Raw genomic sequence first — 27,220 nt, 5'->3', positions numbered from 1 at the left:
CCTCATTTTACCATCTTTCTCCCGGCGTCAGATTTACGCTTCCTCGAGCAGCAGCCATGGAAAATATCCATCCGCAACCCAACCCCGACCAGCCGATCTCCAACCCCCCGCGATGCGTATCGAAAAGTGCTACTTCTGCTCCGCCAACGTCTATCCAGGCCACGGCACCATGTTCGTCAGAAACGACGCAAAGTGCTTCAGGTTCTGCTCGTCAAAGTGCCACAAAAACTTCAAGATGAAGAGGAACCCTAGAAAGGTCAGATGGACCAAGGCGTTCAGGAGGGCAAACGGCAAGGAGATGGTCGTCGTCAGTAGATTCCGCCTGTGCTGCTGTCGCCCGTTTACTGACCCGTTCTCTTCCAGGACACAACGTTCGAGTTCGAGAAGAGGAGAAACGTTCCCGTGCGATACGACCGAGAGCTTGTTGCTACCACTCTCAAGGCTATGGAGCGGGTGGCCGAGATTAGACAAAAGCGAGAAAAGGCGTTCTGGAAGAACCGGTGGGTCTTTTTTTTGGTGCACGCATTTTTTCTTTACCTTGACACTGACCCACTGTCGTAGTATGTCTGGTAACACTGCCAAGAACATGCGTGACAGTGCCCTTGAAATCGAGCGTCACATCGAGCTTGTCCAGCCTCGATCAGCGACGGCTGTATCCACATCCAAGGCCTCCGAGGCTCTCGAACAGAGAGAAAAGGTCAGAGAGAAGATCAAGGTCAGAGCAGCGGGCAGAAAGGCAATGGCGTTGCAGCAGATGGGACAGGGCAAAAAGCAAAAAGAGAGCCGATTGATACCTGCAGAAGGCAGTGGAATGGGCATGTCTTTAGACTAGAGGAGACGATGGGCTTGTTGTACGATACCCCACCACGGCATGTATGATTTCTTTGCATCACCATTTGCGATGGGGTCAATGCAGAGGTAGATTTATATCCCACCATCTATTTCATGCTCACACGACCAGAAAATATGCTATTCATGCTACAGATCTATCCAACAACACATAACCATACTTGCATCTACGCCCGACTAAACTTGGCTTCACGACTTTCCATAATCTTCTTGTACGCCTCCACCTTTTCGTCCTTGGTGGCATTGTAAGCTATCTTGGCTTGGTTGAAAGCTGCGGCAGCGAAAGCATATCAGCAGGTTTTGTTTTATAGACGATTTCACATTTTTCGACTCACGATTCTCAGGTGCCTTTTGGAATTGCTTGTACAGCATGTCGCGCATTTGGTTCTGTCGTAAACCAGGGTGCTATAACGACCTATCAGCTCATATTCTTCATCCCCCCCTCCTCCCCACTTCAAAGATATACCTCTTGCTTGAGAATAGGCATTTCACGGTCCAGATAGGCTTCAAAGGCGGCCTTGAACCTCCTCTACACCGTGTATCAGTTTAGTCAATCAATATGCCAGACACTGAGAAAACAGACGCACTTCTGGATGAGGATCAACCATAATCTCAGCCTAAACTCTTTTCCATCAGTTTCGTCTCTTCCATAGAACCATTCACCCGGGTGTAAAACCGGCTTTACCTTGGATCCGACGGTGGCCTTGTCCGTCTTTTGGTTTACAAGCTCCAGAGCTTCAAGCATCTCGTCAATTCCCTTGGCACTCAATTCCTTGACTTCCTCGGGCTCCCCATCAGGTCCCTTTGCCTTTCTCAAATTGAGAGGGTCGCTGACAGAGTAGCCGGCGACACCTGTCCCTGTCGCAACCAGCTTGTCGGCAGGCTTTTTCTTGGCACCTGCCTTGGGGGCGGCTTTGCTCTTGGATTGAAGGGAAGCTTCTTCAGCGGCGAGGAGAGCTTCGCGTTCGGCCTTTTTTCGAGCTATGGGTTTTGGTCTTGAGCGCACGGATTTGCCAGGGGACTGGAAGGAAGGGAGAGAACTTGCCAGCTTCAGCAGCTTTAGCAGCAGCGGCATCGGTCTTGGAAGCACCTTTGGCTATTTTCACCACCACATCAGCGCACGGCTTTGAATCTTTGGGAAAAGTAACGTACAGCCAGACTTCCACTCGTCAGCTTCCTTGGCCTCTTTAGACTTTTCAGCAGCAGTCTTTTTCTTTTCCTGTTGTTTTATGCAAAAAAGGCGTTCAGTTTTTTTCACTCTTTACAAGAAAGATACGATTCAACGACACCCACCTCGTTCTCCGCCTTCTTGGCCCTTCCGGATTCCTTTTTCGCGTTTCCTCCCTTGGGGGCCATGGTTTTGCGCTTGGTCTAGGTGGGTGTTGAAGCTTTCCAAGTTTGTCTAAAAAGGTGTAATGTTTTCGTTCACAAGCTGTTGAGAGTGGGAATGAGATACGAGCGGATGGATCGAAGAATGGAGAAATGGCTTGGGACGAAGGGTGTGGAGGCGGTTTTCGGCCGATTACGAATTACAACTTTGCTTAATCGGTAATTGATTAGAATTATAAGATCATGTTTAAAGAATCTAATCAAAGTAATTCAATCCATTAGTGGAAGCAATTTTTGTGTTTGTCTTGCCTGGGGGTGGGACAAACCTCCACCAAAGCTGGTGTTTTTTTTTTGGCACGCACAAAAGTCTTTCGTTGCATTCGCTGCATTCTTTCACCAAGCGCCCACGTCGTCTCACTTCCCCCGGCCCCCTCGCAGAAAACCTCTCTCTAATCAATCACCCATCTATCCCCCGCCTCCGCCGATCGACCCTATACGCAATTCTCGATGGCTCCTACAAGAGTATCCGCCCACAGGATAGGTTCATTACTCTTCTGCCCCGCATGCGGCACGCTTTTAGATCTGCCCAAGGATGATCAGAATGAGATTGCATGTAGTCAGTGCGGAAGGCTGGAGCCTGCTTCTTGTAAGTAAGAGTCACATGTATTCCAAATTGACTTGATGGATGTAACGTTGTAACCTTGTTAATTGTCTTTTTGTATATTTATTAGCCTATGAAAACTTGCCGACCAAGACGTATTCTTCGCCCAATGCTTTCCCAAGCAGTCTGAGATCAAAGAGGGCGTTGGTGCAGAATAAACTTGATGCTGGAGAGGCTGCCAAGGGAAGAGATCCTGTTGTGAGTCGATCTAGTTATTTTTGGTGTGGTGTGGTGCGGGTCTTTGCTGATTCAGAGCGGTTGGTGTGTTCATTGCGCGCGTAGGCTCAAGAAAAATGTCAAAAGTGTGGTCATATCGGGCTTAGTTACAAGGAGATGCAGCTTCGGTCTGCAGATGAAGGAAGTACAATCTTTTACAAGGTGCGTGTGCTAGGGGGGGAAAGAAGAAAGGGGTCAAATGTTGACTTGGTCTGGCTTTTTCATAGTGTCTCAACTGTGGAGATCAAACGTCCACCAATAACTAGTTTTTCCAAAAATCCCATTGCGGGTTTGCGGGTGGCCAGACTTGCTCCAGATTCTTTAGAAATGACTTGTCCATGATTGTAGTTTTCCATGTTATAATCCATGCATTTATGATACCCTCCATCCTCTCGCCAATAAAGTATACCGAAACCTAGAGGTCCTCCCCTGCCCACTGCCACCTTTTGGCCAAATCCCACATGGCTTCAAACCTCGGCGTCAACCACTCTTTCGCCTTGCTATCCGTCTCGACATGCCTCGCTCTAAACATTTTAAACACGCGCTCGGGCAGCTCGCCTTCCCAAATGAGTTCACACTTGTTATCTGCCAAGTCTTGTTCGCCCTCCTTGCTGTTCGTGCGGCCGTCCATGTCTTCGTCCGAACCTGGCGCGTCCTCGCCGCCGTCACCGTCAGCCATGGGCCGCGCTTGTTCGGTCCAGTCGATACGTGAGAGCATGAGACGCTTGAAATGTTTGATGGACTTTTCGACTCCCTCTACCATGACGAGGGCAAAGGAGGGATGGAAGATGCAGATACCGGAAAGGAGATCGGCTTTGGCGGTTTCGCGGACTTTGAATTTGTGTCGGCCGTTGGTCAGATACTTGATCCTAATAACAAGTTTATAATGAGCTGGATGAATCAAATGATGGGTGGGGCTGACGTACTTGAAGACGGCACCGCGGATACCATTCCTCTCTCTGGCGACCATTTGACTATACTCCTTTTCCTTTCTCTCTTCCGCAGTCAGCTTTCGCTCTTGATTATCCTTTTCATGTTTGTACGCCCTCATCGCGACTTCCTTCCTGACCTTGGCCTCCACCTTTGTCGGATCTTGGACGGCGTCCGAGGTCAGCACCTTCATCAGGTTAGCGAGCCTGACCTTGGGCGGGTCGGGCGGCAGCAAACCCATCTTTTGACGGTCGCGCTTGTCTTCAAGCTCAGCCTGGCGTCGCTGTCGCCGCATCTTCTTTTGCTCTTTTTTGGTGAGCATAAGACCGCGCTCGGGTTGTCTGCGGTCCATGGGGGCGGGGATAGGGATAGGATGAAGAACGAGGTGGGTGATGAGAGAGTCGGACGAGGTGGACAGGTTGTTGTAGGCAGACTCGAGGTCGTCTTCGTACGTGACGCCCTTGGGAAGAATGGCTTCGTCCCACCATTCGACGGCCGGCGGAGGTTGTCGCTGCGGAAACGGGTCAGCCCGGCTCTTTGCGAGCGAAAAAGACACACCTTGAGACTCCTTTCGAGGGTATCGAATTCGCTGTCGAGACCAGCCTTCCGGCTGGCCTCTGCGATCCTCTGCCGCAGAGCCTCCATCTTTTGTTCGTTCCTCAGCTGCTCGCCCTGCTCGACATATTTACCCGCCCTGCTGAACTGGAGCTTTTTGGACTTGCGCGTGGGCGCTCTCTCCTCGTCTGGCGCAGGCGAGTTGGCGGCCGACGCGGACGCATACGGGTTGAGCACCGGCGCCGCGGTGACGGCAGGCGAGGCCCGGGACGGCGCCTGGGATGCGGCCGCGCTGGCGTTGGCCCTCACGGACGTGAACTTGGGCGCCATCGTCTTGTAGCGGTCGCGCATGGCCCGCTTTTCGTTCCTGTCTGCCTGGGCGGCGGGCTGCTGAGCATCGCCGCCCATGAGCAGGGGGTGGAGCGCGATGGAGGTGACGCCCGGCTGGGGGGCGGCCGGCGCTGGCGCAGGGGCTGGGGCGCCGGAGAGGTAGGGATTTGCGGCCCGGGCATTGAGGGCTTCTATACGGGCCTTGGCGGCTGCGAGCTTGTGTGCGACGTCGGCGTGGACGGGGGGCTGGGGGGGGAGCGCGGCGGGGCCGGGGGGGGGCTGGAGGGCGGCCTTTTTCGCAGCGAGCTGGGCGCGGATGGCGGCGATGTCGAGCGGGGCGGCGGGCGGCGGGCGCTTGGCGGGGGGGGGGGCCGCGGGGGAGCCGGGGCGCTTCGGGGGGGACATGGCGCATGTGCACTCGCAAACACTCGATTCGCTGGCAATATACACATCCGCGACATTACGTAACACACATCCATCGCTATTTCAACATGCATCCCGTATCGTGCTCCTCTGTACGCCCGATGACCCAGCCACAGCAGCCCCTCTCCCTCCTCGAGAGCTTCCTCTGCGGCGGCCTCGCAGGATGCGGCGCAGTCACAATCAGTAAGCACCCCCCACACCGCCCACGCCCCGCTCACACGCCCAGCCAACATCCCCGAGACAATGAAGACCCGGCTCCAGCTCCAGGGCGAGCTCCAGAGGAACGACCCCTCGGCGCCCAGAGTGTACCGCAATGTCCTCGACGTGTTCAGGAAGACGTGGCAGCACGAGGGTATACGAGGTCTTCAACGAGGCCTGGTCCCCGCCGTAAGCTTTCTGCAAAGTATCTGACGCCTCTTGCTAAACTCCTTTTCTCGGCTCTCTAGTATGGCTACCAGGTGCGCCCACCCTTGCCCGTCGGAGCTGCTGCCCGTGCCGCTGACACCCTGACAGACCCTTCTCAATGGCTCCCGATTAGGATTATACGAACCTTGCCGGAGACTTTTCAACAGAGCGATCGGGAAAGATCCTAATGAAGGCGTGTTTATCACTGCCATCACTGCCGGTGCTGTGACCGGCTGTATTGGAGGTGCTTTTTTTCTCCCCTGCACAGCTCTGCGTTTACTAACCAACAAATCGTAAGCGTCTCTCGGCTCCCCGCTCTTCCTTATCAAGGCTCGTATGCAAGCCTACTCTCCCCATATCCCCGTCGGCGCCCAGCACTACTACAAAAACTCGTATGACGCCCTCCGCACGATTCTCAAATCCGACGGCTTCTTCGGTCTCTGGCGAGGTGTCAGCACCGCCATCTTGCGTACTGCCATGGTCAGTCCCCCCTTTTTTTTCTTCATCCCATCAACCCACATTCATCATTCCCGACTTAGGGATCGTCTGTCCAATTACCGTCATACAACTTGAGCAAATACTACCTCGTTTCTTCTGCCGGTATGGCCTCTGACAGTTTCTGGACATTCCTCGCTGCAAGTTCCGTTTCCGGTGTTTGCGTTTGCATCGCCATGCAACCCCCTGATACCGTGAGTCTCGGTCTGCAAACATATATTTCCGGATGGCTGATTTTTTTTTTGTGCAAAGGCTCTCACAAGGATGTACAATCGTTAGCCACCATCCCATTCTCTCTATTTCTTTTCACATTAAAAAAAAATTCCCGGATAAGAGCTCACACGCGGTTGAAAATGTAGAAAACACGATCAAAGATCCCATCACTGGCAAAGTCCGCGGCGCGCTTTACACCAATCCATTTGACTGTCTCTGGAAGACATTCAAGGCCGAAGGCATTGCCGGGTGGTACAAGGGTGAGTTTTTGAATACTCTTTAACCAAAGAGATGGAGGGCAAAGGAGATGAAAGGCTGACTCGAGGGGATTATCGACAGGTACCACTGCTCATTTCTTGAGGATCACGCCGCATACCATCTTCACCCTCGTCTTCAACGAGGTACGTCCCCATCGGTCTCCCCGGGCCCAACTCGTTTAAAAAGCTTACGTCGAATGCACAGTTGATTATGGCAGAGTATACCAAGTGGAGAGGATGAACGTGAAGAGACTGAGAACGGGATGGGTATGTCGGGGGGGATATAGTAGCAACCACAGTCGGGTCGGGTTTTGGTGAGGAGAATAAAAGCCAAATAAAAATCCTAGTCGTACCTTTGTGTCTTTATACATTCTGGGTCTTGTGGCGCGCTATGAATCTAGAGTGGACCAAAAAAGAAGGGAAAAAAAAAAGTGCATGGTCATCTATAACCGTAAAGCGGACGATCGTAACGTAAAACAACGAGCAAGCACATTTTTTTTCTTTTCTTTCCCAACTTTTTATCACCACTCTTACCCGCCCCACGTCTACGTCCACCCCCCTCACCCCCGCCCCCCCCGCCCGCCGACAAGAGGTGGGCACAGAGCAAATCGCTACTGGACGGACCCCAAAACGTAGCACAACCGCTCCATACGGTCCATATGGACATGTGTGCCAATCGGAGAGGCTCGACAAAAGGTCGATATACCGCTGAGATACCCCACCTTTGCTCTCTTTTCTCGTTTTTTTATTTCATTTTATTTTATTTTGCTAAAACTCGGTCATACCAGCCTGGCTCGGTGCGATACTCTGCGTATCGTCCTCACCCGCCTTGTAGCCGTACGCATACATCGACGCGCTTGCCGCCTCGCTCCCAATCGAAAGCCGCCTCCCCTTCCCCATCATCACGTTGCCCCCGCCCCCGCCCCCGCCCCCGCCAGCGCCTACACCCGCGCCCCCCGCACCCGCCGACCCGGCCGACCCCGCCGACCCGACGATACTGGCAAACCTGTCAAATTGTGATTGTCCGGCGCGAGGAGGTGCAAATGCGCTAGCGTTACCGCCGTCTATCGGTTGTTGGGAAACGACACTTGAAGCGTATCCCGTATACGTCTTGTTCTTCCCACCACCGCCACCACCACCAACACCACCGCCAACACCACCGAATAAGGGGAAAGCAGAGCTGGTCATTGCTTGGCTGACTACCGATTGCGCATCAGACGGGATAAACGAAAGAGGGTTATGGGTACGGTAATAGGCTGGATCGAAACGATTTGCGGCAGCGGATTGCGCTTGTCCATGACCCATATCTGCAAGGTTACATGGTTATATTAGTATGCGCCGCATCCAAACCAAACCGAACAGATAAAAACGACCAAAACTCACTCTTGCTGAGAAATTCAACCGCAGAAGTCTCACGTCTCTTGAAAGGGTCCATAGCCGCTGCCAAAGACTTTTTCGGCCGGCTGAACTGGACCATACTCGGCTGAAGGTTACTGAGAGGGCCTTCAACAAAGCACCCCTTCTCCTTGTAGTGGGAAAGGAGGTAAAGCCAAAGAGGGTGCTAACGGTAAAATAAATAAAAAAAAGTCAGTGCTGGTATAATACGCAGACTTGAGATTAAAACTTTACCTTGCTCAGCACCTTTGGATTACCCAAGATCACCACGCCGTACTTGGCACGGGTAAGAGCCACGTTCAGTCTTCTAGGATCATTTAAAAATCCGATACCCTGGTGCTCGTTGCTTCTCACACAACTCAAGATGATATAATCCTTCTCACGACCCTGGAACGCATCAACACTCGCCACCTCGACTTCTTTGTATAGATCCTTTTTCAGCGAGCCATGTAGCTGCATGTACGACGCAATGTACGATCGCTGTCCTTCGTATGGCGTAATAACACCAATCTGATTGGGTAAGACACCAGACTTGAAAAATTTGGTCACCATCTTTTCAACATTGGAAGCTTCGGTTCTGTTGAGGAAAGATGTTCCGCTTGATGATATTTCCTCCGTACCAAGGTTCTGATGGAAGAACATTGGCGTGTCCGCGACTGGCCAGGGGAAATCTACATGCTTACGCAGCCTTTCTGGCGCCGTGACACCATTCTGCAAAGTGCCCTCGTAGAACAGGTTGGATGAAAACTCGGAAAGGCAGGGGTGCATCCGGTACTGCACCTGCAGTCGGATAGGGTGGTTGCCCAGGATGACGAGCCGTTCGAACAAGGATTGCGAAAGACCAGCGCGTGCTGCTTTCTTGTTCATAATGACTGGTCCCAATTGTTGGTGATCGCCCACCAGTACAGCTTGTTTACACCCCATAACAAGAGGGATCATACATTCTACGAGTCATCAGTTCTCTGAAAAAACAAGAAAACAATGTTAAGAAACGACTCACCAGGCTCGGCAGACTGAGTAGCTTCATCGATCAAAACTGTTCTAAATTTGAACTTGGCCAGCCTGGGATCACCCGCACCGACACACGTAGTACAGATAACATCCGCCGCGTTCAAAATGTCCTTCTCACACGCTTTGACCAACGCCTTGTACTTTCTTTCGTCGCTCTGACTTAATTCTCCTTGGTCATTTCTCAGTTGAATGAGTTTCTGCAACTCGTGGTGCGTGTCTGCGTTGGCTACTTGACTGTGAAGGGAGAGGAAGTCAACCGATGAATCAAGCGCTTCTCGTGATTTGGCTGCTAATCGCACGACCTTGAGACCCGTCTGGTGAATCTTTTCGCAAAGATGGTCAACAGCTACGTTGGAAGGCGCGCATACCAGAACCTGACCAGGATTCATCTTGGCGAGGTGATATACGATAGAAGCAGAAGTCACCGTTTTCCCAGTTCCTGGAGGGCCTTGGATGAGACTCAGCGGTTTTTGCAATACGGCCTTGACGGCAGACATTTGCGAGTGGTTAAGTTCTGGAAGATTAGGGGCAGCAAAACGTTTGGGCATCTGAGTGCGAAGCACTTGGGGTTCGACTTCGTGTCCGAGCAATTTATGGTACTGAAAAAACCTTATCAGATACCTTCTTTTCTGATGGACAAGAAGAAAATTCTCACGATATAGCCGCTCACACTCTTCTCGTCGATCGCAAACGTTTTCATGGCCGCCTGCATCCTGTCGAAACTGGTCGATTTCCAAATAAAGTCGACAGAAAAGCCGTGAGTGCAATCGAAAGGCACTCCGTCATTTCTCCGAAGCTCCAAGCAAATTTCGTCCGATGCATCTAAAATGATCATATTAGGTTTTGAGCCAAGCCATACGATTGCACACTTACTGTTCGGTATCTTGACGACACTCCCAACTCCCTCCCATACTGCATCTCCGGAACTTCCCCAACCCGCTTTGTTGAACGCCTGGAGACCTTTAATTCCGACGCTGCTGGTCGTCCCGGCAAATTTGAGCTTCAACTCATCGCCTACTGCCAATCTAACTTCTCCGCTTTCGAGTTTCGGCATGCAAAACCATGCAAGACGCTTTTGATTAAGACCCATATCCCATCGTATCGTGATATCATTCTCGGTTTGGGATTCTTTCATACGCTTGTCATAATCAGCTTCGACTTTAACCAGAGGACCGAGAATGTTCTGATATTGGTACGCATCCTCATATCTGACGCATCCTTTAGCAAAAAATAACTTTGGGGACAGACATACTCACTTGAGCAAGATCGGCTGCATCTCCTCCTCGCCAGACTGTGCCTCCGCATCTTCAAGCTTTGCATTGGGATTTTCTCTCCAAAGTTCTTCAAGTTTTGATATTTGGGCCAAAGAAATTTGTCTCGCTCGAAGTTGCTCGGCCTCTGACGGTACCTTGACGAGCCAAGAGAGAAACTGACGATCATCGATGATAGCTGACCACTGTGAGGTATCCCAATTGATATCCCGGGAACTCGTCAAGGCTGCACAAGGTTGCCTGTAAGAGTGTGAGCGGCAAATGGGGAGAAAGATCAAATAAAGCTTACCGGCAGAGTAAAACGACAACAGTGTCGCTTTTCGCGGGAATGAACCCTAGCATAAACACATTTTTACTGCCACAGTTGTAGCCTAGTATGAACTTATTTAGCTTTATGTCAAAAGTACAAGTGTCATCTTACATTCTGGGATGGTATCTCCAAGAGCGCTTTCCTTGTGTAGGATCACTTCTTTGTGCTTCGCCTTGACTAGGTGATTTACGATATGCGAAGCAGATGTATTTCCACGAGAATTACAGAACCATTTATTACAGTGAAGACACTATACAGCTCGAGTGAATTACTGATACTGAATTTCCATGAAAGGAAGACACTTACCTTGACAACACATTGGGGATTATGAATACCACAGTAGCTAAAGTCCCACATCAACGCTATGAACTAGCTTTTTATCAGTGACTATACTTACCTGCAAGCATGCTCGACCCCTTCTCCAAATGAATTCCGCTCTATTTCCTCGTCAAAATCGTCTATATAGACTTGACCGGCTGCTGCATGCCCTGACGTAGTTTCGCCGAGATTAAGGTCGCCTAGCTGACTGGCAATATCGCCACTGATAGTGGGCGCTGTAACTACTGAAGGCGGAATTGACGAGTATAATGAAGTGTTGTCATCGATGTCCGGACCATACTGTCAACTGTCGTCAGTGATTACTGTGCGTCGATGAAAGGGAGGCAAGAAGGAAGGGTAGGAAGGACGAGACGTACCTGTGATGCTCCTTCAAAGTTGGAAAACTCCATGACAGTTAGTGAGTTGTTCGCTAGATGGTTCCAAGTATGCTTGGTAATAAATAGCGATTAAATGACCTAAACACAAAGCGAATTAGCGGAAATGGTTTTGTTGCTGTTTCCAGGGAGAGCGACAAATTCATGTAATTATTTATCATTTTGGTCCCGCTCCTTACGGGTTTTCCATCGGAATCATCGCTTGCTTTTCGTTATTCTTCACCTACACATTCTTAGTATCCCCTCCATTTTACAACTTGAACCAACACTATCACTTCATTCTGTCCGATAAATGCATACACCCTCTAGTATCTCACATAATTACCGATGCTCACTCGAAATTACCTATCCATTAATGATACTCATACAAGTCGGCGCCGTTGCGGCCAGTTTCCCAGGCGACTCGGGGGATAACTATACTACATGCTAGTTTACTCGGCCGGGTAGGATCCATACACAAACAGATAACCACGCTCAAACTCGGTCGGCAAATCTATATGTACACGAAGGGGAAAAGGGAATTACTAAAGCTACTGAACGGTGGGTAAAAGTGGTCAAGTGTCTCGCGGACAGATTGCTAAACTGCCATTTCTACAGTTCGCCCTGGGGCGCTGTCACCAGACTCTCTTGTTGAAATGGCTTCAACCTTCGTTGTCATTTGAAACGCCAACCTGGTCGTCATCTCTGGCCCTTTTGAGACCTCTTGACTCGCCCCAGCTGGCGCTTGCTTCTTTATTCGCCTGGTCCAAGCTGGCTCCGGTTGGCCCTGCGGTCACAGACTCCGGCATTTGCACACTCATGGGGACCTGATCCTCACCGTACATCGGAGGGATCGGAGGTTGCTGAGGAGCATACCCATAAAATTCAACCGCTGAGTTGGCAGTAGGAGGGTAGGTGAAGGGCGCCTGTTCATCAGGCTCAGCCATCATGACGCTCACCGTACGAGGCGCAATGGAAGTAGGTCGTCGACCTTGGGGGAATGGTTTGAACACCCTATCACTGTAAAGGGCAGGGGTGGGTTGCTGCCGTATTTGGTGCCCATAGGCGTTTGGAGGAGGAGTAGGCAAGGTCAGTGTGACATTTGCGAGATCGTTGGCAGGGTCATTGACAGTCATGCCCGCGCGCCACTCAATCATTCCCTGTTCAATGGACTGCCATTTACCCTTCCCCACATGCCTGGGAGTATTGTCAGTGCAGCGTTTCAAATGATTTCATCTCCGAGTGGGGACTCACTTGTCGAGAATATCCCGTCGAGTATATTTGTAATTTTCGCATCGCTCAACCACCTTTCGTCGGACATCTCGAATGGCTATCCTCGTGTGATAATCCAGCTCGGGCCACCTGACTTCGGGCCCTTCGTATTTACGGTCGCACCTGGACGTGAAAGCATCTAACTGTGAAAGCACACGTCGCCCTCGGTGGAAATATGCCTGAAGTGTCTCAGCCTTTGCCACCGGTGTGCAATTGGAAGGGATGGAACCAATGAGAGGCACGGAATCAGAATTAATCGTCAAATCATTGTTGAGGGTGTAGTAAAAGAGAGGGAAGAGATGTGGAATTTCGGGATATACCTGAAGGAGACCCCATAGGGATAGCTGAGGCTTGGATGATGCCTACAAGTTTGTCAGTAGGCGTCAAATGAAAATTCCATATGAACTGACACACCTTGTTGCTTGACTGAGAATAGGAAGACGACTTTTGTCTGAATCCCATCTGGCCTCTGGACCTCTTGGATGGCCTGAATTCCTCTTCTTCTTCTGGATCCTGTTCGGATGAATATTCATCATTGTCGCTCGCTGATCCGCCATCGAGATTAGCATATGAAATGTTGCGACCCATAGATCTAATCCTTGGTGAGGCTCGCACTGAACAGCTGTGCGTTAGCAATACTCATCTAAAAGAGAAGAAAGCTTACTTTGATACTCACCAGGTCCTTCCAGTTGAAGGCGCTTTTTGGCAGGTGTGGAAACCTTCCTATTCTTCTTCGAATCACTGCCCTTTGTGCCGCTCATATGCCGAGACCCAAAGCTCAACTATCAAGACAAATATTAGAGTTGTCACAATGAATGGCAAACAGCTCGACTTACACTATGACTTCCAAGCCCTACATCCTCCAACAACTTTCTATTGTTCACGATTTGCTCGGCTCTCTCCCTTTCATACTCCGTCTCGCCTGTGAGATCTGTGTCTTTCCCTGCAATCCTTTCGGAAGATAGGTTGAAAGAGGTGTTGCTATATCCCCGATCACCGAAGAACATATTTTCAGGCTGTGGGTGAGGACCTAACCCAAGAGAGTGTGACTGCAGATCAAAATGAGGGGTAAACGCCACTTGAGAGAAGTGCTTTTTGTCTCCCAAGCTATCAGATACTTTTCGCAAATCAAGTTCATGAGGGCTTCTTCGGTCGGGACGATAGTCAAGGCTTGGCGTGAGCAGTCTCATCGTATCATGCCCACTGTCGCTAGCGCCCGAAGTGGAACGGGACATTGAGTAATCGCCGCCCGGACCAAACATAGATGGGTTGATAGAACGGTCATCTTCTGTCTGAACATGGAAAGCAGGGTGACCCCAAGGGTTTGGCTGATCGCCCCCTGTGATTGAAGGCGCATCTCCCAGATGCTCATGAACGCTATGGGGTGAAGAAGAATACCGAGAAGAAATTGTTTGCTCGGTAGCGGAATTCATAGGATGCGCATGGGAGATTGTTCGGATCATTTGCTGTGGACCGCGAGAATCATACATCGGCGTAGGGCCAGCGGGATAAAATGGCAAGGCCGGCGCTGTGCTTGGGTAAGTGCTGTTCATGAGATTCGGGAGCTGTAAAGATACGCCTTGAGGATATGGACGATAGGCCTGAACCGGGTATGCAGAGATCGGGTGAGGCGATTGAGTTGGTAGGGGAGGAGAGTACGTGCTCTGAGGAGCAATATGAAGAGACGATTGGGAGTGAGGACGATCACTACGAGGTGATGCCGCAGGAGAGGTATGTAGACCGCCCTGAGTACGACCGCCATCGAAGGACTGGGTGTGGATCATTGAAGTCATGGGAAGCTATGTCTGACTTCTGAATCGATGGAGAACGGATGATAAGCAAGGATACCGTAGGTCGATGAAAGGACAAATAAAAAAGGTGGTGGAAAAACACGAATGAAGGGGGTACAGGACGTCCGTTAAAAGGACGAGGCAGTCAATAAGTGGCGAAGTCAGCTTTTCTGTTCGCCCCGATCCGGTGTGGATTGACGCAGCCACCCCCTTGGAGAAGCAAGGATCATCTAGGAAAGTGTGTTTCACTTACAAGTTCGCGCTTTCTGGGGAAGTTCCTCGGTCAGGCGCGGGAAGAGAAGTGTCGATAAAGCTGTGGGTGGACAAAGGAAATGTGAAGCAGATGATGCAAGGTCGCCGAGAGCGATACTGTCTGTTATCTTGGAGCGACGTGGGTGTCTACAAGGTGCGAAACCCAAGAGACCTGGAAGCGTCAGAAGATGGATGCCGTGTGATTGAAGGAAGCAAGATGTTGACGAGGGCCAGTTCAAAGGGAGAGATGACGGTAAAGGCAATAGACCAGAACAGTGAGTCAGCAAACATTCCATTTCTGAAGGATTCGAGTAGACAAAGGAAATGATGTTGGTGAAAATCCATGGAGATAGTACCGCGGATGTGAGCCGCCTTCGGCTCAAAGGTATTAACGTTTCACCCAAAGGTATCAATGATAATGGTCTGAAGACGGCAGCGTCGAACATTTATGGCTTCCTCGGCTCAAAAAAGAGTGGCTGCTATACCAAGTATACTGCTTTTTTCTTCCTACCTCAGAACTATGACAGAGAGACGCATAGGAAGGAAGAAAAGATTGGAAATCGCCTCACAGTGAAGAACCGAGACTTTTCGAAGGCCAATATGTTTTGGCTGCTGCTGTGTTGTTACTCCTGTATCAACGCCCCTCAATAACGGTTGCTATTCCCCCAGTAAAACAACTCACTGCTGGATTCTTATCTTAATGAAAGGATTAACCCATAAGAGTTATCTGAAAAACGCGGCTGAAGACGATTTGGAGATTACGCGCTGCGGTTATTGGCTGGCGGTACCTCTTCTAAAAGCGATTTCTTTCTGAGAAGGTAGCTTTGAAGGGAGAAGAAGATGATTTAAAAGTGAGTATGCGTTGATGGATATAAACTCTTTTGCCTTACTTTGTGTTGTATCGTACAACGAACAGAATAGATAATAGGGCTTATCAGTCAACCTACAATACGGCACATGAATGGCAATGGTGTATGATCTGGTGTGTATGTAGTTTGCTTTCCACTCTGGCGAATCGGGACAAGGTAAGCTGGCTAACATAGTCGACAGGAGGTTTATAGAACACGAAAGACACAACCGACAAAGAGAAAGTGTGTAAGAGGATTGTGTGTGTGCCGGCGAATACCGATTGAAGGCAGTGTGCGTAGGATATGAGTAGTGAGTGGGAATTGTCAGCGATATCGTCGGGTGCACATCGCGTAATCAATACACTGACAGCAATGCAGCAAGACTATAGCCCTTTATGCTGCCCCAACGTTAAAGTGGAGAGTGCGTGCGAGAAGCGTACTCACCAGGTGAAAAAGAATGAAGCAAAAGGACGTTCAGTGACTGTGATTTCTGGGTCAAATGAAGGTCCTTTCAAAGGGGGAACTGATGAGGACCTTTGTTGAGCCTTTGGATGAGGGTCAGAGGCGCTATAAGTTGTTTATGATGAGGTTTAGCGAGGGCTGAGAGCAAGAGAGTAAGTAGGTGAGGGGAAAAAGCAAAAGAGAAAAGAAAAGAGTGGCGCAGCCTCTTTGAAACGCTAGTAAGAAGGTGTGGGGGGATGATTCGGTGGTGTAGCGTCCTCGCCCTGCTGCTAGCTGATGGTGGGGATGGCTCTGCATCTAGTGGCTGATCTTGGTGCAGAACATCGACATTTTGGAATTCCACACCAGACTGGCGCCCCCGTCGGCACTGAAAGGTTCCAGTGCCCAGCAGCGGCCAGAGCAACACACAGATCAGAGATGTGTCGGTCTGATGTTTGTGACCTGTGGTCCGTGAGCTGTGATTCTGCAGGCCGCCCCAGGCTATCCATCAAATTCATGCACCACTCATCACCGAATCTTGATTTTGTAGGTCATGCCGCACGGCCCTATGTCATGCAACACTGCTATTATGCTGCGCGGTCAGACTTGCACCTGTAACCGGAGCCCTACTTGATTGCTATTAATGATTTTCTCCTTCAGTGAAGTCTGTACAGGACTGCAAGCAAATATTGTGCAGTGGTGTTTACTATAGTCTGTAACCCATGTATTAGGAGGCGGCCAGATATGCACCGGCGGAAGAGTACTTGAAACACGACGATACACGCACGGTGCCGCGCGACAAACAAGCATTCATTGGTCCGTGATGATGATGGGGGGGTGCCGGATGGTGCTGAAATCGGCAATAATGTCCGTGCACAATTTTTGGCATTTGAAGATGTAGATCAAAGCTGCAGTTTGCAGGCGAGCGATATGCGAACTTGATAGTAGTCCAGTCTTCAACTAACTGCTACTACTATCAAAGATTATGCGATACCAAGTCCAACTAGACTGCAATTAGCTGTCTACGTACGTAGTCGATCTAGTCTCCCGGGCAGGAGGCTACAGCACGCCAGGCAGAGACACAGCGCGGCCAGAAGGCTATTGTCTATTACTGTGCAAGCACTGTATAATAAATACTAAACTGAGGCCACTAGTAGGAGTAGATCCCGAAGCGTGATAATTGAAAGTCAAGCTCCTCACTCAAACCCTCCTGATCATGACTTCGCTTCACCACCAGTCATTTTCATACATACATAACCCATAGTTCTAGACCTTGTTGGTGGATAGAAAAGGTAAAAGAAGATATCAATCCAGGCAACCCTGTTTCGTTGTGTGTGCAGGTTGATCTGCGTGATGATTCTTTATAACCAGGACCTCGGACATGAGGAAAGGTAGAAAAGGTAACTTTTCGATCAGCGATCAAAAGTTGATCCGATGTGTATTTATTTGAGGACTCGACCTTGATTGATCCTCCTTATCCGATGCAGCACAATCCGAGGGTTGAGACCTCTTGGGGCGTGAACGTCATTTGATGGACAGACTTGGTCCGGGATCCAGAGTAGTAGATTTTTCGCTGCGTGAGCTCCCTACAGGCTACTTCCATCGTACCACCAAAGGCCGGTCCGTAATAACCATTTTCTCGTGATAGTCACCTACTAGTGCAACATCGACTGGGATGTTCCAAGCGGTACTGCACGGGTAGATCACTAGTATTGCCGTCAACTATACACATTCGCAAGTCGGTGGCATGTGAATGATGAAACCTGTGTACCGATGAAAATCGACCCCATGTCACCTCTTCTGTCTTGTCGTCGTTCTTCATTTGTACACTTTACATTGCCTTCTTCAGATATGGCGGTGGGGTCCTCGGGATTACAAAAGGTGTAATGACACCATATGGCATGTATAATGACAAAGTCACAGATGAAGTTTCGAAGAGAAAAAAAGTACATGGGCACAAGTACAAGCTACAAGATGACGACAGACTAGAGAAAATCGTCCGAAAGGCAATCATAAAAAAGATACGTATTTGACATGCTATGTGGTGTTTGATTATTTATGTGTGACAAGTGTTAAGTTTTTCAAAATGTGGATACAACTCTATATTTGATTTGTTGGGGTTCTGTGAACGACAGGAAAAGCCTGAATCAGCTATTGAACCCGTCTGCTATTCGAGCGGCTCACCTTTGATCTTTGCCCCCTTTATTTGTCCCCTTCAAATGGCTACCTCCAAGCTTACATCATTGCTGTATCAGGACAAGATGTGTTTCACAACGGATGTGCATCTTTCACCATCGTCGTCTCTCCTGAATGTCTGACTTTGAGCCCCAGGCTTTGTACAAGCTTTGTACAAATTCGCTCAAGTGGGGGCAAGGGTGCTGACCTGGGCTGCTACCCATTTTAGGACTGGAAGACAGGTCGTACGAGTTGGAGCGAGAAGGCGAGTTTGATGGAGAAGCAGTAGTGGAGTAAGAGGGACGGGAAGGGAAGTTGATGGGCTGGGCGATTGAAGTCATGCTTGACAAGTAGCACGCAAGGTAAATTGGCAGGGACACTGGAAGTGCGAGGGAAGAAGTGGAGGTTGTTTATCTGATACGGTATAATGATTGGAGCAGCAAGTGATAATGTTGTTTGTGCTCTGCCAGGTGTTGAAGTGGGATATCAGCGAGGGGAATGTACGGTTGGTGGGTGGAAAGAGTAGACTCCTGGGGATCGCCAGGTTCATGTACTCTTTTATACACTACATGTCGCAGTATGGCGTGACTACTAGTAGAGTCCGGTCGGAGTGAGCTCACCTTGGAGCTCACTTGTGCCTTTTTCCCACTTACGACCCATTGTATTTGGCGCGTCCCATCCCCTCACCCCACAATTTTCCGAAAACGCGAGATACCGAGATCCCCCGTTCTGGATCCCGGTTGGTTGATTTCCTTTCACCTTGGAAGCTAGTTTTACCCTACTGATGGAGCGTCGTCGTAATAGTAACTGAGAGTAGTACAGCAGTACAAGAGGAACTGCGTCCGATCGGACAATGAAAAAATGACGGGACTTTACGCGTATTCGGGAAAAGGAATTTCTCGCGTTAAATTGCAGGTGTAAACATGCATGGGTTTTTTGTATTCCGGCGGGTTCTGGACGCGAATGGTCCGCGAATGGCAGGCAAAAGGGACCGAGGAGCACAAGAAAGTGACCGAGAAAAACAAAAATGCTCCCAAATGTGCGACGCTCTTCAACGCGACCAATCCCGTGCTTTTGATATCGGCATGATATTTGTACGCTCTTCGATGATATTTAGTACAGTTCAGGCGGGCGGCTGCATGATTTCGCCTCTCCCTTTCCCACGATTTGCGTACTTCTTTTCTTCTCAAAAAGGATGAGCAGATTATCAGTTACAAGTGGTTATTTTATTAGCCAGGTCGCCCCTCCTGTCAATCTTGAAAAGTACGTCCCGGGTACCATAAAACGCAGTCAGTTTATAGGGCCTCTTACGTCATTTACAGCTTCCAAAACGCGGTTTTTACCGTGGTAAAAGATTATTTTGACAGACTACAAATGCATAGCAGATTCCTAATACAGTCATTACAACCAAGTACTAATCCCTCGTTACAAACACTCCCGATGCGTTTCCGGCCCTCCACCCCAAACCGCACCCGCCAATGTATACTACATTGTACATGTCAAAGGGCACATCATAACACCCAAGATCCCTTCTCTCCAGCATGTCCACCAACGAGCATTCCCTCTTCCAGGTGTCTGCCGCACCTGCACAGTTAGCCGACGCTCTGCATAAGCAAGGTTGCAAGGGGGAGAACATATTACGTAAGATTAATAGAGTGGAGGCGTACGTAAGGAGGAAGATTTGAAGGTCGTGGGAAGGATCCAATTCGGAGGTCGCTAATTGCGTGAGTCAGCCAGGCATTTTATTATTAATCGTCATTTCCATGTATATGGCATAGAGAATTTCTCTCGTCTATTGTTCTTTCCTTTCTTTTCCATTCCTTCTTCCATCTTCTAGTGACCTCCACTTCCCCAACCATCCGTCTATCTTTCCGCCCACCATGCCTGCGCCCGTGCCCCCGACTGCTTTCGCGCAGCCCTCCGGCCCCGCCACCCAGCTCGTGCTTGGCTCCATGCAAAGAGCCCCCGAGTACCAGGCGCTCCTCACAAGTCTCAAATCTGCGGCACCGCCCTCCTCCTCGGTACAGGGCGAGATGGTAGACCGTATCTTGGATAACGGTACGTATATCCCTCTTTACTTGCCCTAATAGGCGATACTCATTTGCCGCTCCTAGCCACCACCCTTCCCCCTCCGCCTCTCACCATTCATCTTGTCCTGCCTCTTCCTCTCCCGTCCAATCTCCTTTCTGCTATTCCGCCATCCACGCAGATATTCATACATATCCCGGCCGACTCTGAGTCTCAACTTGGCGCGTTACATTCCGCCCTTGCTTCTCACTCATTCACTCCTGTCTTGCCTACCCCCTCTCCCTCTACTCTCGCCTATACATCACCTAGCGCACCGTCACTTCCTGCTGTCGCATCTGAGCCCTCACCCGCGCCTTCCAGCTCAACGCCTGTCACGCTAAGCGGCGCCCGTCCTCTACAGCTCCGTCGGAATGGGGACAAGGCTCGCAAAGCTGCTCTCTGGGCGATTGACTCTCCTCTTATTCCTGACGGTGGTAAATCGCTCTTGACTCCTGCAGACCGTACCCGGCCCGACTGCGTGTTCCCGGCGGAGAATGGGAAACCTGTCAAGCGGCGCAGGGCGTGCAAGGATTGCACGTGTGGGTTAAAGGAGCTTGAGCAGGAGGAGGAGGCCCAGACGTCGGCGGCTGTCCAGGAGGCCCAAAAGGCATTCTTTTTGGAGGGCGATGATGACATACCGGAGAACCTCAAGAAGGCGACAGAGGGGATGGAAGGTATCTGGCCGGCGGATAAGAGAGCGGAAGCCAAGAAGACGAGCAGTTGCGGTAGTTGTTACCTGGGAGATGCGTTTAGGTGCTCTAGTTGCCCATATCTTGGTAAGTCTTTTTTGGTTCAGTCTGTGACTGGTTGTTGTTGAAGGGAGCTGATGCTTTGCTTTTGACAGGCCTTCCTCCCTTTAAGCCGGGCGAGCAAGTCCAGGTATCCATTGGCGACGATATTTAATTATCTGCCAGTTCTTCGATTTTTCTTCTTGTTTCATCATTCCCATACCTAGTATTGGTTTTTCTTTTTTTTGGTTCTGGTCCATGTCATGCTGCAGCCGCAGCTGTAACTCATCGTCAAAACATTTAGATTTCATCATTGATACGCTATGCACATTGTATTCATGTCTATCCGAGTATAATCGTTTGCCTGAGTTTGTTTACCAGGTTCTTTTCTTTTTAAACAACGTGAACGCCTCGGATGGATGAGAGACTGTGTGACCTGCAGAGAGACATTCCCTGATGGGACGATAACAAGATACATGCATAATGCTGCTTTGTTCATAGACTGACAATTAGGGACAATGTGATAGGCTACGTTTCAAATCCTCGTTCTAGGTCGTGTGGCGTGGACGAAAACGAGTCCCGCTCTTTGCCATTTGCTTCCGCTCTTCCTGGTGCCTTTTCAAGTCGTTCTGGGCATCTATCAAGAGGTCATGCAGTCTTTCTCGGGAGGAAAGCGTGCTGGGCGCATACCTCGTTTTGAGTTTCTTCTTGGGACGAAAGTCAATGTCTTGGCTGATGGCGTGGTGGGCTCTGCTTTGGGGACACAAATGTGTGATGGGTGGATAAGTATTCCTTGAGCCGCGGGCAAGTCCTGGGTCGGTAGATGGATCACGGGGGGCCTGAAAGTGTCTCGTCAATCCGGCTACATGGGCACCGCTGTGGATCAAACATTCAGCGAACTTGCGACTGAAAGTAGCTAGAATATCGTAGCCCATGCACGCACCTGTCACAATCTCGGATGAATTCCTTGTTTTCCATTTCGGTCGTCCTTGAAAAGTCGGTTGCTTCATTCCATATCGACGATAATGCGCCCAGTTTGCACTTTTCGCTCCCCGCGTGTTTGACCGTCTCGCGTTGTGGCCACCTTGCATCGCGCCGTACTCTCCCCGTCCTGGATTCCATTTCTTTCTGTATAATCTGCTGTTGGCTAGTATCCCGCGAGAGCGTGTCCATGCAAAGGTCGAGGTCGAATTCTGTATAGTCCTTGTGTCGGCCGAGTAAGTCGAGACGTTCTTTCCGGCATGCTTCTCTCATGAAAAGGATCTCGGGATCTGGCTCGGGTTTCGCCTGGTGCGGGAAGAGTGCGATTCCCTTGGCGGCACGCTCGTGGTTGTCAAAGAGGCTTTTGAGATAGTCGACCGGACGTTTGATCCAGGCGGGTGGGGTGGCCATAGAATGAAGGGGCTTCGCCGGGGCATGTCCTGTCCGACTGGAGACTGGTCTGGAGTGGTGCGCGGGGAGCGGGTCTGGGGCGGGGCGGAGGAGCGAGGGGAGAATGGGCATGGCTGAGCTATGAGTGTGAGTTGTGAGTTATGAGTTGGAGTTGCGCTGCGAGTTGGAGTTGGAGCTGCGCTGCGAGGTGCGAAAACGCAGGAGCTAGTTGATATACACTGCATCCCAGACTGCTACACGGCATGCGCTTCCCCCTTGCGCGCAGCCCATTCCCGGTTCTCAATCTCCCGTTGCTCGAGCATGGCCTTCTTCTTCTTTGCGAGCAGCGCCGTCCTGCCGCGCCCGTCAGCTCACCACCGCGCACCGCCGCTGGCACGCACTGTTTTTGGTCCACGTGGTATGCTCCTGCACCGAGCACGCCGAAGCCGATTGCGGCGTATGCATGGCCGTGGAAGGCTGGGGGGGTCAGCGCGGTGCGGGCGGCGTGGCTTACCTTCGAAGATGGGTCGTTTTTGCAGGCCGAGCTGGAGGCAGCGAGCCCCGAATCCGAATGCGCTGAAGCCGAGGATGGACGTGAGGAGGGACATGGTTGGTGGGGGGGAGGGGGAGGGGGAGTCGGGGGGGGAGGGGGAGAGTGAAAATGTGCGGGTGAGCCAAGCCGCACGCGCAGACTCGGAGTTTTCCAAAACGCCGCCTTCTCATTCGTCCATCTCATTCGCCCAATCCATTTGACATCCGTCTTTCTCTTCTCCCACAAACCAACCACAAACACCATGAGGCCCACAGCTCCCGCCCACTCTGGCATGCCCGGACGTAAGTGCATCCCCGCTCCGTCACGCAACCCTGCTCATCGCCCTGTTGCTAGCCAAGAACTACGTGAGTTTTTGCACGCCGTTTCCACAGCCCTCGCCCTCCCAAAACACCCGCAGAACCGCTGCCAGCCACGACGAGACACGACGGAAGACGTGCAGGGGGTCCAGCGGGTGTCTTGAGCTGCCCGGGGATGCGAGGGTTCGAGTCGGACGAACGGGCGACGGTAGGGTTTCCCGGTGCTAACTCGGCTTTTCCTGCAGATTGGTTGGTGGGGTGACATGGGAGGACCCAAGCAAAAGGGTATCAAGACATATGGTGCGCTCTAGTCGTTGTGTCTGGCCGTGCGGAATATTCATCCGTGTTCTCACAGGTCTCTCCCCTTACCGCCAACGCCCCCTTGCCGGTATGCTCCGTGCCTATGTCTTCAACGGTTCCAAGCGAACGATGCAACAACTTCCTTACGTCGCCCCCCCTCTTATTTTCTGTACGTTATCCTCTTCAAGAACAGCATGTTGCGCTTTTCCGCCGCGCCCTTTTCTTTAAATATACTTCTCAACACTGACAATCATCTTAGTCTACGGCGTCTACTACTGGGCAAAGACCAAGTACGACTACTACAACTCCAAGCAGGGCCACTATGACCACCTCATCGAGGAGGGTGTGATCAAGCCTGGACAGTACGAGAGGCCCACTGTTGGGCCTGTGGTTCATTAGACGGCTTTGCGTAGTCTATGCATGTGGATGGGCAATCGAATGGTTTCGCTTTTCCCCTTATAGTGCCAACTCTGTCAACCGTATGTCGGGAATGTGGAGTGAACCGTTTTATTTCGACAGGACTACATCTACAGCTTCTGTGTGAGATGGAGACACTTTCCAATGACTTGTTCCACGGGCCTCGAACTGTGGCGCCTTGGACGTGAACTAACGTGATGGGGACGTCTTGCATTGTGCCCAACTACATGACAAGATATTGAGTGAATTGTACACGCCGAGGGTCAAAAGCTATTCCTCGACACAATATATGGCCTCTCATATCCAATGTGACAGAGATGATGGCTGGTTAGTTGCGCGCGCATGATATACAGTTTTGGTATCCGTGGAGTGCATATAGATAATGGTACGGAGTATCGAAATAGTACAGTGATATTTCTCGCAATATACAACACTTTTTTCGTTTAGATCTGTCTTGACAGGTAAGCAGGGCAGTCTTTTTGAGGTCAATTGAACATGTAAGCCAAAAAACACTTACCAAAGACAACTCCAAGGTCCATACCCGCCTTGCCCACACTTTGACGCTTATTGTCTCGTCCGACTTGGTATCCAAACTACTGGGGACGTCAATTTCAACAGAATCCCACCAGCATTTTCTCTAAAACAAGGCTTTTCTGATCAGCATTTATCCCCGAGATAAATCAAGGCAACATCCGTACAGCAGGTTTCCTCCAGAAGAGCAAAAGCTTTTGCGCCGTACCCATTTGTACGGGATCTATTTCAGGTGGTCCTTCCTTGTCATCCTCGCGATGATTGATACCTGTCTTGAGGAGGACGAGGGCCATTGAGGATATGACATTGCGCTGAGGCTCACAAGCTCTGTAACCCCACTCATCATCGCGATTGAAACCGCTTGTCACAGAAATCAGTCAAAAGTCTAGACGACGCACGAAGACGGATAGATTCCTCTCACCTAACACAGAGCATGTCAATAAGGTGTCGTTCGGCCAAGTTTGCCGAATTGTTCACATTCCTCTCCAGAGCAGCGAAAATAGCCTTCTTCTCCTCCAAAGCCCTACCACAGTTCCTCTTCAGTACCCGCAAATCTTCGTTTGCCAAGCCTGTTGCGATATCAGTCCGTGCGGCCGCGCCCGGTTTGGTGATGGAGAAGTATTCGAGCTCTTCACGAAGGACAATAATGGCTTGCTTGGACAGGAGCGGGTTCTGAGAGTGGTCGGAAAGCGCGTCGATGGTTGGGATGCGCTGCTGAGCATGGTAAAAACCCGACGTGGTGGGCGATCCGTAAAAAGTGTCCTGAGCTTTAGACCAGAAATCGATAATGTATCGAAAACAATTGGGGTCAAACTAAAAATATGACCATCAAGTCAGTGACACCCTTCTGATATTACTGCCTAGGATAGTAACGAAATATTGTCCCCCCATTTCAGTACAAGCCCAGACTCACATCAACAGTAAAGATACCATCATCCGCACCTTCCCAACTGGCTGGCTTGCTGAGGATCAGGCCCTGAGGAAAGAGTCCCAGGAGAACACTCTCAGGTAAAAGCATAAGCATCTCTCTTTCTACAGGGAATATAGTGCCCCTGAGATCAAGGTTAAGCCGGGAGAGCAGTTGGGGGTTTGTGGCCGAGGGGTACAGTGGGGACGCGGCATAGTTGTTTGGGGATACGGATGTGATGGGACTGCTGTTCGGGGAGACAGAGGTGATTGGGTTTGACGAGGCTGGGATGGCCATGGTGTGAGCGGAATGAAGATGCTGTGGATGGAAGACGAGGGAGGATCAGATGGGAGGATGAACGAAGGAGGAGGATGGATGACGGGATGAGACGCAGTTAACCGCGGCGGCTGGTGATGATTGTCGCGTCGGTCGTTTCCTGCGTTTTCCAGGTCGTCAGTTTCCTTTTTTGCGCGACGCTGCATCCTTCCCAAGCCGCTTTACTAGTATCGTAGGTAATGTATGACTAGGGGACTATAACCAGGGCGTCTACGTGTATATTATGAACGGATCATGGTCCACCAATTCTGTTTGTTTGACACAATAAGTAGACATACATGATACTCTGCAGACAACAATAAACAATCAATTAGAGTCGTTAAATTCTACAGGTCACCTTGAATACAAATCCTCTCTTTACACAAAAGCGCCTAGACCACTGCATGCCACATTCTCCATCCCGTTCTTCCTCCGGCGAGCATACTCTTGATGGTAGTGTGATCGCTCCCAGGAAGTGTCTGGATAACCGTGGGTGTCGATCTTTGCACCAGCTCGTATGTCGCCCAAGGGTCTGCAAGCATATCATGTCTATCAGCGATGAGGTATTGCAGCGCGCAAGAACATCTCGGGCCGTGCTTTGATTGACACTCATTATGACACCCAACTTTGGAGTCCGCAGCACAATCGTTATTATAATGCCATCGGTCATGCCAATCCTGATGCTTCCTACAGTGGAGATTAGAGGTGCAATTTGTGGTAGGAGGCAGCGGATGACTGGAATCCAAAGAGATAATGCCAGGGAAATGACCGTTCTGGACAACTTGAGATAACGTCGCCAATGCTGATTCCTCTGGAAGACTGAATGAGGTGAGGGATGGAACAGAAACTGATGCTCGACTTGAAGATGTCTGATGGAAAGAATGGGAGCAGGATCCTGACAGTGACATCTTGTTGCCAATCGTATCCGAACCGAGGATGGGTGAAGAGTTATATGCGCACGATCCAGTACTTGTGGGACAAGTGTGCGCTCCGGTGCCATGTCCGTGGTGCTGGCCTACTAGCTCAGTGTCATGGTTTTTTGGTGTCACTGAGTCATTGCTGGATGATTGAGAGGAGGAGGATTTCCAAGAAATTCCCGAAAAGCGACGATCCTTCTTGTTGGTGGTGCCTTTGTCGAATGGGAAGACTGAAGTGAGAGAAGCTTTGAGTGTTGCTTTGACGGGCATAATTCAAGGCGAGTTCTTCTTTGACTATCCGGCTAAATAGGAGGTAAGAGCAAGGAACAGGAGCAATTGATAGTCACATACCTATATCTCCATCATCTATGTATATCACTGTGTGCACCGAGCGGAAGACAGACGGAAAGCCGCGAAAGGCACCCAGCAGTGGTTATTATGTGCCTAGAGGGGGCCAAATGAAAGTGGCTTGGGGGCGCCGTAGAAGAGTGAAGATGAGATGACTCGGGTGACACCAGTAAATAAACGTGAAGTGAAGATCCGTGAAGAAAGAGAAACTTTGGAATGGTTGTGCAAGAGTCTTTCTTCTACCGATCCTTGTGCTTTTCCCTTCCGAGTAACGAAGAATTAGATCCCAAAACAAATAAACAAACACTTATTATGGAGATCAAATAGGCAAGCGATATTCGGTAGTGAGT

At 50.4% G+C, this 27,220-nt stretch overlaps 13 protein-coding genes and 1 pseudogene across 13 annotated transcripts; 6 read left to right on the top strand and 8 right to left on the bottom strand.

Moving 5' to 3' along the window:
* The first annotated feature begins 85 nt into the window (after positions 1 to 85).
* Positions 86 to 891, top strand: CNC03010 (ribosomal large subunit biogenesis-related protein, putative). Its single transcript, XM_569598.2, has 3 exons — positions 86 to 307; positions 364 to 500; positions 562 to 891. Exons 1-3 carry the CDS (start codon positions 113 to 115, stop codon positions 830 to 832), a joined length of 603 nt encoding a protein of 200 aa, XP_569598.1. The 5' UTR covers positions 86 to 112; the 3' UTR covers positions 833 to 891.
* A 13-nt stretch (positions 892 to 904) lies between these two features.
* Positions 905 to 2,396, bottom strand: CNC03000 (conserved hypothetical protein). Its single transcript, XM_569596.2, has 8 exons — positions 2,143 to 2,396; positions 2,002 to 2,068; positions 1,895 to 1,945; positions 1,535 to 1,830; positions 1,437 to 1,466; positions 1,316 to 1,378; positions 1,185 to 1,254; positions 905 to 1,120 (listed from the first exon to the last, which is right to left on the bottom strand). Exons 1-8 carry the CDS (start codon positions 2,203 to 2,205, stop codon positions 1,017 to 1,019), a joined length of 744 nt encoding a protein of 247 aa, XP_569596.1. The 5' UTR covers positions 2,206 to 2,396; the 3' UTR covers positions 905 to 1,016.
* A 104-nt stretch (positions 2,397 to 2,500) lies between these two features.
* CNC02990 (DNA-directed RNA polymerase i 13.7 kda polypeptide, putative) lies at positions 2,501 to 3,436 on the top strand. The gene is made up of 4 exons (XM_024656751.1): positions 2,501 to 2,824; positions 2,910 to 3,037; positions 3,122 to 3,217; positions 3,283 to 3,436. Exons 1-4 carry the CDS (start codon positions 2,686 to 2,688, stop codon positions 3,319 to 3,321), a joined length of 402 nt encoding a protein of 133 aa, XP_024512538.1. The 5' UTR covers positions 2,501 to 2,685; the 3' UTR covers positions 3,322 to 3,436.
* Positions 3,408 to 5,143, bottom strand: CNC02980 (small nuclear ribonucleoprotein hPrp3, putative). The gene is made up of 3 exons (XM_569946.2): positions 4,544 to 5,143; positions 3,982 to 4,496; positions 3,408 to 3,924 (listed from the first exon to the last, which is right to left on the bottom strand). Exons 1-3 carry the CDS (start codon positions 4,946 to 4,948, stop codon positions 3,471 to 3,473), a joined length of 1,374 nt encoding a protein of 457 aa, XP_569946.2. The 5' UTR covers positions 4,949 to 5,143; the 3' UTR covers positions 3,408 to 3,470.
* Positions 5,144 to 5,393: 250 nt separating this feature from the next.
* Positions 5,394 to 7,071, top strand: CNC02970 (oxaloacetate carrier, putative). The gene is made up of 10 exons (XM_024656750.1): positions 5,394 to 5,476; positions 5,520 to 5,680; positions 5,740 to 5,751; positions 5,807 to 5,942; positions 5,997 to 6,178; positions 6,238 to 6,387; positions 6,446 to 6,467; positions 6,553 to 6,666; positions 6,746 to 6,807; positions 6,869 to 7,071. Exons 1-10 carry the CDS (start codon positions 5,395 to 5,397, stop codon positions 6,902 to 6,904), a joined length of 957 nt encoding a protein of 318 aa, XP_024512539.1. The 5' UTR covers position 5,394; the 3' UTR covers positions 6,905 to 7,071.
* Positions 7,072 to 7,183: 112 nt separating this feature from the next.
* CNC02960 (ATP dependent helicase, putative) lies at positions 7,184 to 11,463 on the bottom strand. Its single transcript, XM_024656749.1, has 12 exons — positions 11,346 to 11,463; positions 11,048 to 11,268; positions 10,957 to 10,993; positions 10,762 to 10,900; positions 10,630 to 10,711; positions 10,326 to 10,580; positions 9,943 to 10,277; positions 9,725 to 9,891; positions 9,059 to 9,668; positions 8,293 to 9,002; positions 8,047 to 8,224; positions 7,184 to 7,970 (listed from the first exon to the last, which is right to left on the bottom strand). Exons 1-12 carry the CDS (start codon positions 11,376 to 11,378, stop codon positions 7,432 to 7,434), a joined length of 3,306 nt encoding a protein of 1,101 aa, XP_024512413.1. The 5' UTR covers positions 11,379 to 11,463; the 3' UTR covers positions 7,184 to 7,431.
* Positions 11,464 to 11,623: 160 nt separating this feature from the next.
* Positions 11,624 to 16,710, top strand: CNC02940 (annotated as a pseudogene).
* CNC02950 (expressed protein) lies at positions 11,647 to 16,111 on the bottom strand. The gene is made up of 10 exons (XM_024656748.1): positions 15,949 to 16,111; positions 15,547 to 15,690; positions 15,339 to 15,478; positions 15,226 to 15,285; positions 14,658 to 14,828; positions 13,451 to 14,426; positions 13,291 to 13,396; positions 13,029 to 13,228; positions 12,597 to 12,976; positions 11,647 to 12,539 (listed from the first exon to the last, which is right to left on the bottom strand). Exons 6-10 carry the CDS (start codon positions 14,405 to 14,407, stop codon positions 12,005 to 12,007), a joined length of 2,178 nt encoding a protein of 725 aa, XP_024512411.1. The 5' UTR covers positions 14,408 to 14,426; positions 14,658 to 14,828; positions 15,226 to 15,285; positions 15,339 to 15,478; positions 15,547 to 15,690; positions 15,949 to 16,111; the 3' UTR covers positions 11,647 to 12,004.
* A 1,168-nt stretch (positions 16,711 to 17,878) lies between the features above and the next one.
* On the bottom strand, positions 17,879 to 18,644 carry CNC02930 (expressed protein). The gene is made up of 2 exons (XM_569940.2): positions 18,130 to 18,644; positions 17,879 to 18,067 (listed from the first exon to the last, which is right to left on the bottom strand). The coding sequence occupies exon 1, from the start codon at positions 18,459 to 18,461 to the stop codon at positions 18,234 to 18,236; it is 228 nt and encodes a 75-aa protein (XP_569940.1). The 5' UTR covers positions 18,462 to 18,644; the 3' UTR covers positions 17,879 to 18,067; positions 18,130 to 18,233.
* An 862-nt stretch (positions 18,645 to 19,506) lies between these two features.
* On the top strand, positions 19,507 to 21,421 carry CNC02920 (cytoplasm protein, putative). The gene is made up of 3 exons (XM_569590.2): positions 19,507 to 20,178; positions 20,235 to 20,963; positions 21,032 to 21,421. Exons 1-3 carry the CDS (start codon positions 20,001 to 20,003, stop codon positions 21,088 to 21,090), a joined length of 966 nt encoding a protein of 321 aa, XP_569590.1. The 5' UTR covers positions 19,507 to 20,000; the 3' UTR covers positions 21,091 to 21,421.
* CNC02910 (hypothetical protein) lies at positions 21,330 to 22,904 on the bottom strand. Its single transcript, XM_024656747.1, has 3 exons — positions 22,801 to 22,904; positions 22,688 to 22,763; positions 21,330 to 22,640 (listed from the first exon to the last, which is right to left on the bottom strand). Exons 1-3 carry the CDS (start codon positions 22,892 to 22,894, stop codon positions 22,541 to 22,543), a joined length of 270 nt encoding a protein of 89 aa, XP_024512409.1. The 5' UTR covers positions 22,895 to 22,904; the 3' UTR covers positions 21,330 to 22,540.
* A 155-nt stretch (positions 22,905 to 23,059) lies between these two features.
* Positions 23,060 to 23,950, top strand: CNC02900 (hypothetical protein). The gene is made up of 5 exons (XM_024656746.1): positions 23,060 to 23,120; positions 23,173 to 23,183; positions 23,381 to 23,435; positions 23,491 to 23,604; positions 23,695 to 23,950. The coding sequence occupies exons 1-5, from the start codon at positions 23,081 to 23,083 to the stop codon at positions 23,832 to 23,834; spliced, it is 360 nt and encodes a 119-aa protein (XP_024512559.1). The 5' UTR covers positions 23,060 to 23,080; the 3' UTR covers positions 23,835 to 23,950.
* A 260-nt stretch (positions 23,951 to 24,210) lies between these two features.
* On the bottom strand, positions 24,211 to 25,654 carry CNC02890 (phosphatase activator, putative). Its single transcript, XM_024656745.1, has 5 exons — positions 25,297 to 25,654; positions 24,805 to 25,196; positions 24,551 to 24,743; positions 24,370 to 24,489; positions 24,211 to 24,301 (listed from the first exon to the last, which is right to left on the bottom strand). The coding sequence occupies exons 1-5, from the start codon at positions 25,585 to 25,587 to the stop codon at positions 24,296 to 24,298; spliced, it is 1,002 nt and encodes a 333-aa protein (XP_024512408.1). The 5' UTR covers positions 25,588 to 25,654; the 3' UTR covers positions 24,211 to 24,295.
* Positions 25,655 to 25,898: 244 nt separating this feature from the next.
* On the bottom strand, positions 25,899 to 27,138 carry CNC02885 (hypothetical protein). Its single transcript, XM_024658945.1, has 2 exons — positions 26,874 to 27,138; positions 25,899 to 26,824 (listed from the first exon to the last, which is right to left on the bottom strand). The coding sequence occupies exon 2, from the start codon at positions 26,790 to 26,792 to the stop codon at positions 25,998 to 26,000; it is 795 nt and encodes a 264-aa protein (XP_024514282.1). The 5' UTR covers positions 26,793 to 26,824; positions 26,874 to 27,138; the 3' UTR covers positions 25,899 to 25,997.
* Positions 27,139 to 27,220: the final 82 nt, after the last annotated feature.

This window comes from Cryptococcus neoformans, assembly GCF_000091045.1.
Source record: "Cryptococcus neoformans var. neoformans JEC21 chromosome 3 sequence".
Classification (NCBI taxonomy): domain Eukaryota; kingdom Fungi; phylum Basidiomycota; class Tremellomycetes; order Tremellales; family Cryptococcaceae; genus Cryptococcus; species Cryptococcus deneoformans.
This window is presented reverse-complemented; position numbering and strand designations above follow the sequence as displayed.

What these genes read in the sequence shown, in the direction of transcription:
- CNC03010 (XM_569598.2), top strand. Translation starts at nt 113, where the DNA reads ATGCGTATCGAAAAGTGCTACTTCTGCTCCGCCAACGTCTATCCAGGC. An exon ending in ACGGCAAGGAGATGGTCGTC is followed by an intron (nt 308 to 363) that starts GTCAGTAGATTC and finishes GTTCTCTTCCAG; the next exon opens with GACACAACGTTCGAGTTCGA. An exon ending in AAGGCGTTCTGGAAGAACCG is followed by an intron (nt 501 to 561) that starts GTGGGTCTTTTT and finishes CCACTGTCGTAG; the next exon opens with TATGTCTGGTAACACTGCCA.
- CNC03000 (XM_569596.2), bottom strand. Translation starts at nt 2,205, where the DNA reads ATGGCCCCCAAGGGAGGAAACGCGAAAAAGGAATCCGGAAGGGCCAAG. An exon ending in AGGCCACCGTCGGATCCAAG is followed by an intron (nt 1,467 to 1,534) that starts GTAAAGCCGGTT and finishes AAAAGAGTTTAG; the next exon opens with GCTGAGATTATGGTTGATCC. An exon ending in CCAAAAGGCACCTGAGAATC is followed by an intron (nt 1,121 to 1,184) that starts GTGAGTCGAAAA and finishes TCGCTGCCGCAG; the next exon opens with CTTTCAACCAAGCCAAGATA.
- CNC02990 (XM_024656751.1), top strand. Translation starts at nt 2,686, where the DNA reads ATGGCTCCTACAAGAGTATCCGCCCACAGGATAGGTTCATTACTCTTC. An exon ending in AAGGCTGGAGCCTGCTTCTT is followed by an intron (nt 2,825 to 2,909) that starts GTAAGTAAGAGT and finishes TATATTTATTAG; the next exon opens with CCTATGAAAACTTGCCGACC. An exon ending in CCAAGGGAAGAGATCCTGTT is followed by an intron (nt 3,038 to 3,121) that starts GTGAGTCGATCT and finishes TTGCGCGCGTAG; the next exon opens with GCTCAAGAAAAATGTCAAAA.
- CNC02980 (XM_569946.2), bottom strand. Translation starts at nt 4,948, where the DNA reads ATGGGCGGCGATGCTCAGCAGCCCGCCGCCCAGGCAGACAGGAACGAA. An exon ending in CCCTCGAAAGGAGTCTCAAG is followed by an intron (nt 4,497 to 4,543) that starts GTGTGTCTTTTT and finishes CCGTTTCCGCAG; the next exon opens with CGACAACCTCCGCCGGCCGT. An exon ending in ATCCGCGGTGCCGTCTTCAA is followed by an intron (nt 3,925 to 3,981) that starts GTACGTCAGCCC and finishes ACTTGTTATTAG; the next exon opens with GATCAAGTATCTGACCAACG.
- CNC02970 (XM_024656750.1), top strand. Translation starts at nt 5,395, where the DNA reads ATGACCCAGCCACAGCAGCCCCTCTCCCTCCTCGAGAGCTTCCTCTGC. An exon ending in CCATCTTGCGTACTGCCATG is followed by an intron (nt 6,179 to 6,237) that starts GTCAGTCCCCCC and finishes TTCCCGACTTAG; the next exon opens with GGATCGTCTGTCCAATTACC. An exon ending in TCTCACAAGGATGTACAATC is followed by an intron (nt 6,468 to 6,552) that starts GTTAGCCACCAT and finishes TTGAAAATGTAG; the next exon opens with AAAACACGATCAAAGATCCC.
- CNC02960 (XM_024656749.1), bottom strand. Translation starts at nt 11,378, where the DNA reads ATGGAGTTTTCCAACTTTGAAGGAGCATCACAG. An exon ending in AGAGTGTGAGCGGCTATATC is followed by an intron (nt 9,669 to 9,724) that starts GTGAGAATTTTC and finishes AGGTTTTTTCAG; the next exon opens with TACCATAAATTGCTCGGACA. An exon ending in GGTTGAATTTCTCAGCAAGA is followed by an intron (nt 7,971 to 8,046) that starts GTGAGTTTTGGT and finishes GTAACCTTGCAG; the next exon opens with ATATGGGTCATGGACAAGCG.
- CNC02950 (XM_024656748.1), bottom strand. Translation starts at nt 14,407, where the DNA reads ATGACTTCAATGATCCACACCCAGTCCTTCGATGGCGGTCGTACTCAG. An exon ending in CCTTCAACTGGAAGGACCTG is followed by an intron (nt 13,229 to 13,290) that starts GTGAGTATCAAA and finishes ACAGCTGTTCAG; the next exon opens with TGCGAGCCTCACCAAGGATT. An exon ending in CGACGGGATATTCTCGACAA is followed by an intron (nt 12,540 to 12,596) that starts GTGAGTCCCCAC and finishes CAATACTCCCAG; the next exon opens with GCATGTGGGGAAGGGTAAAT.
- CNC02930 (XM_569940.2), bottom strand. Translation starts at nt 18,461, where the DNA reads ATGACTTCAATCGCCCAGCCCATCAACTTCCCTTCCCGTCCCTCTTAC.
- CNC02920 (XM_569590.2), top strand. Translation starts at nt 20,001, where the DNA reads ATGCCTGCGCCCGTGCCCCCGACTGCTTTCGCGCAGCCCTCCGGCCCC. An exon ending in AGACCGTATCTTGGATAACG is followed by an intron (nt 20,179 to 20,234) that starts GTACGTATATCC and finishes TGCCGCTCCTAG; the next exon opens with CCACCACCCTTCCCCCTCCG. An exon ending in CTCTAGTTGCCCATATCTTG is followed by an intron (nt 20,964 to 21,031) that starts GTAAGTCTTTTT and finishes TGCTTTTGACAG; the next exon opens with GCCTTCCTCCCTTTAAGCCG.
- CNC02910 (XM_024656747.1), bottom strand. Translation starts at nt 22,894, where the DNA reads ATGTCCCTCCTCACGTCCATCCTCGGCTTCAGCGCATTCGGATTCGGG. An exon ending in AAAACGACCCATCTTCGAAG is followed by an intron (nt 22,764 to 22,800) that starts GTAAGCCACGCC and finishes TGACCCCCCCAG; the next exon opens with CCTTCCACGGCCATGCATAC. An exon ending in TACCACGTGGACCAAAAACA is followed by an intron (nt 22,641 to 22,687) that starts GTGCGTGCCAGC and finishes CGGGCGCGGCAG; the next exon opens with GACGGCGCTGCTCGCAAAGA.
- CNC02900 (XM_024656746.1), top strand. Translation starts at nt 23,081, where the DNA reads ATGAGGCCCACAGCTCCCGCCCACTCTGGCATGCCCGGAC. An exon ending in AAAGGGTATCAAGACATATG is followed by an intron (nt 23,436 to 23,490) that starts GTGCGCTCTAGT and finishes GTGTTCTCACAG; the next exon opens with GTCTCTCCCCTTACCGCCAA. An exon ending in CGCCCCCCCTCTTATTTTCT is followed by an intron (nt 23,605 to 23,694) that starts GTACGTTATCCT and finishes CAATCATCTTAG; the next exon opens with TCTACGGCGTCTACTACTGG.
- CNC02890 (XM_024656745.1), bottom strand. Translation starts at nt 25,587, where the DNA reads ATGGCCATCCCAGCCTCGTCAAACCCAATCACCTCTGTCTCCCCGAAC. An exon ending in ATGGTATCTTTACTGTTGAT is followed by an intron (nt 25,197 to 25,296) that starts GTGAGTCTGGGC and finishes TCATATTTTTAG; the next exon opens with TTTGACCCCAATTGTTTTCG. An exon ending in TCTTCTGGAGGAAACCTGCT is followed by an intron (nt 24,490 to 24,550) that starts GTACGGATGTTG and finishes GCCTTGTTTTAG; the next exon opens with AGAAAATGCTGGTGGGATTC.
- CNC02885 (XM_024658945.1), bottom strand. Translation starts at nt 26,792, where the DNA reads ATGCCCGTCAAAGCAACACTCAAAGCTTCTCTCACTTCAGTCTTCCCA.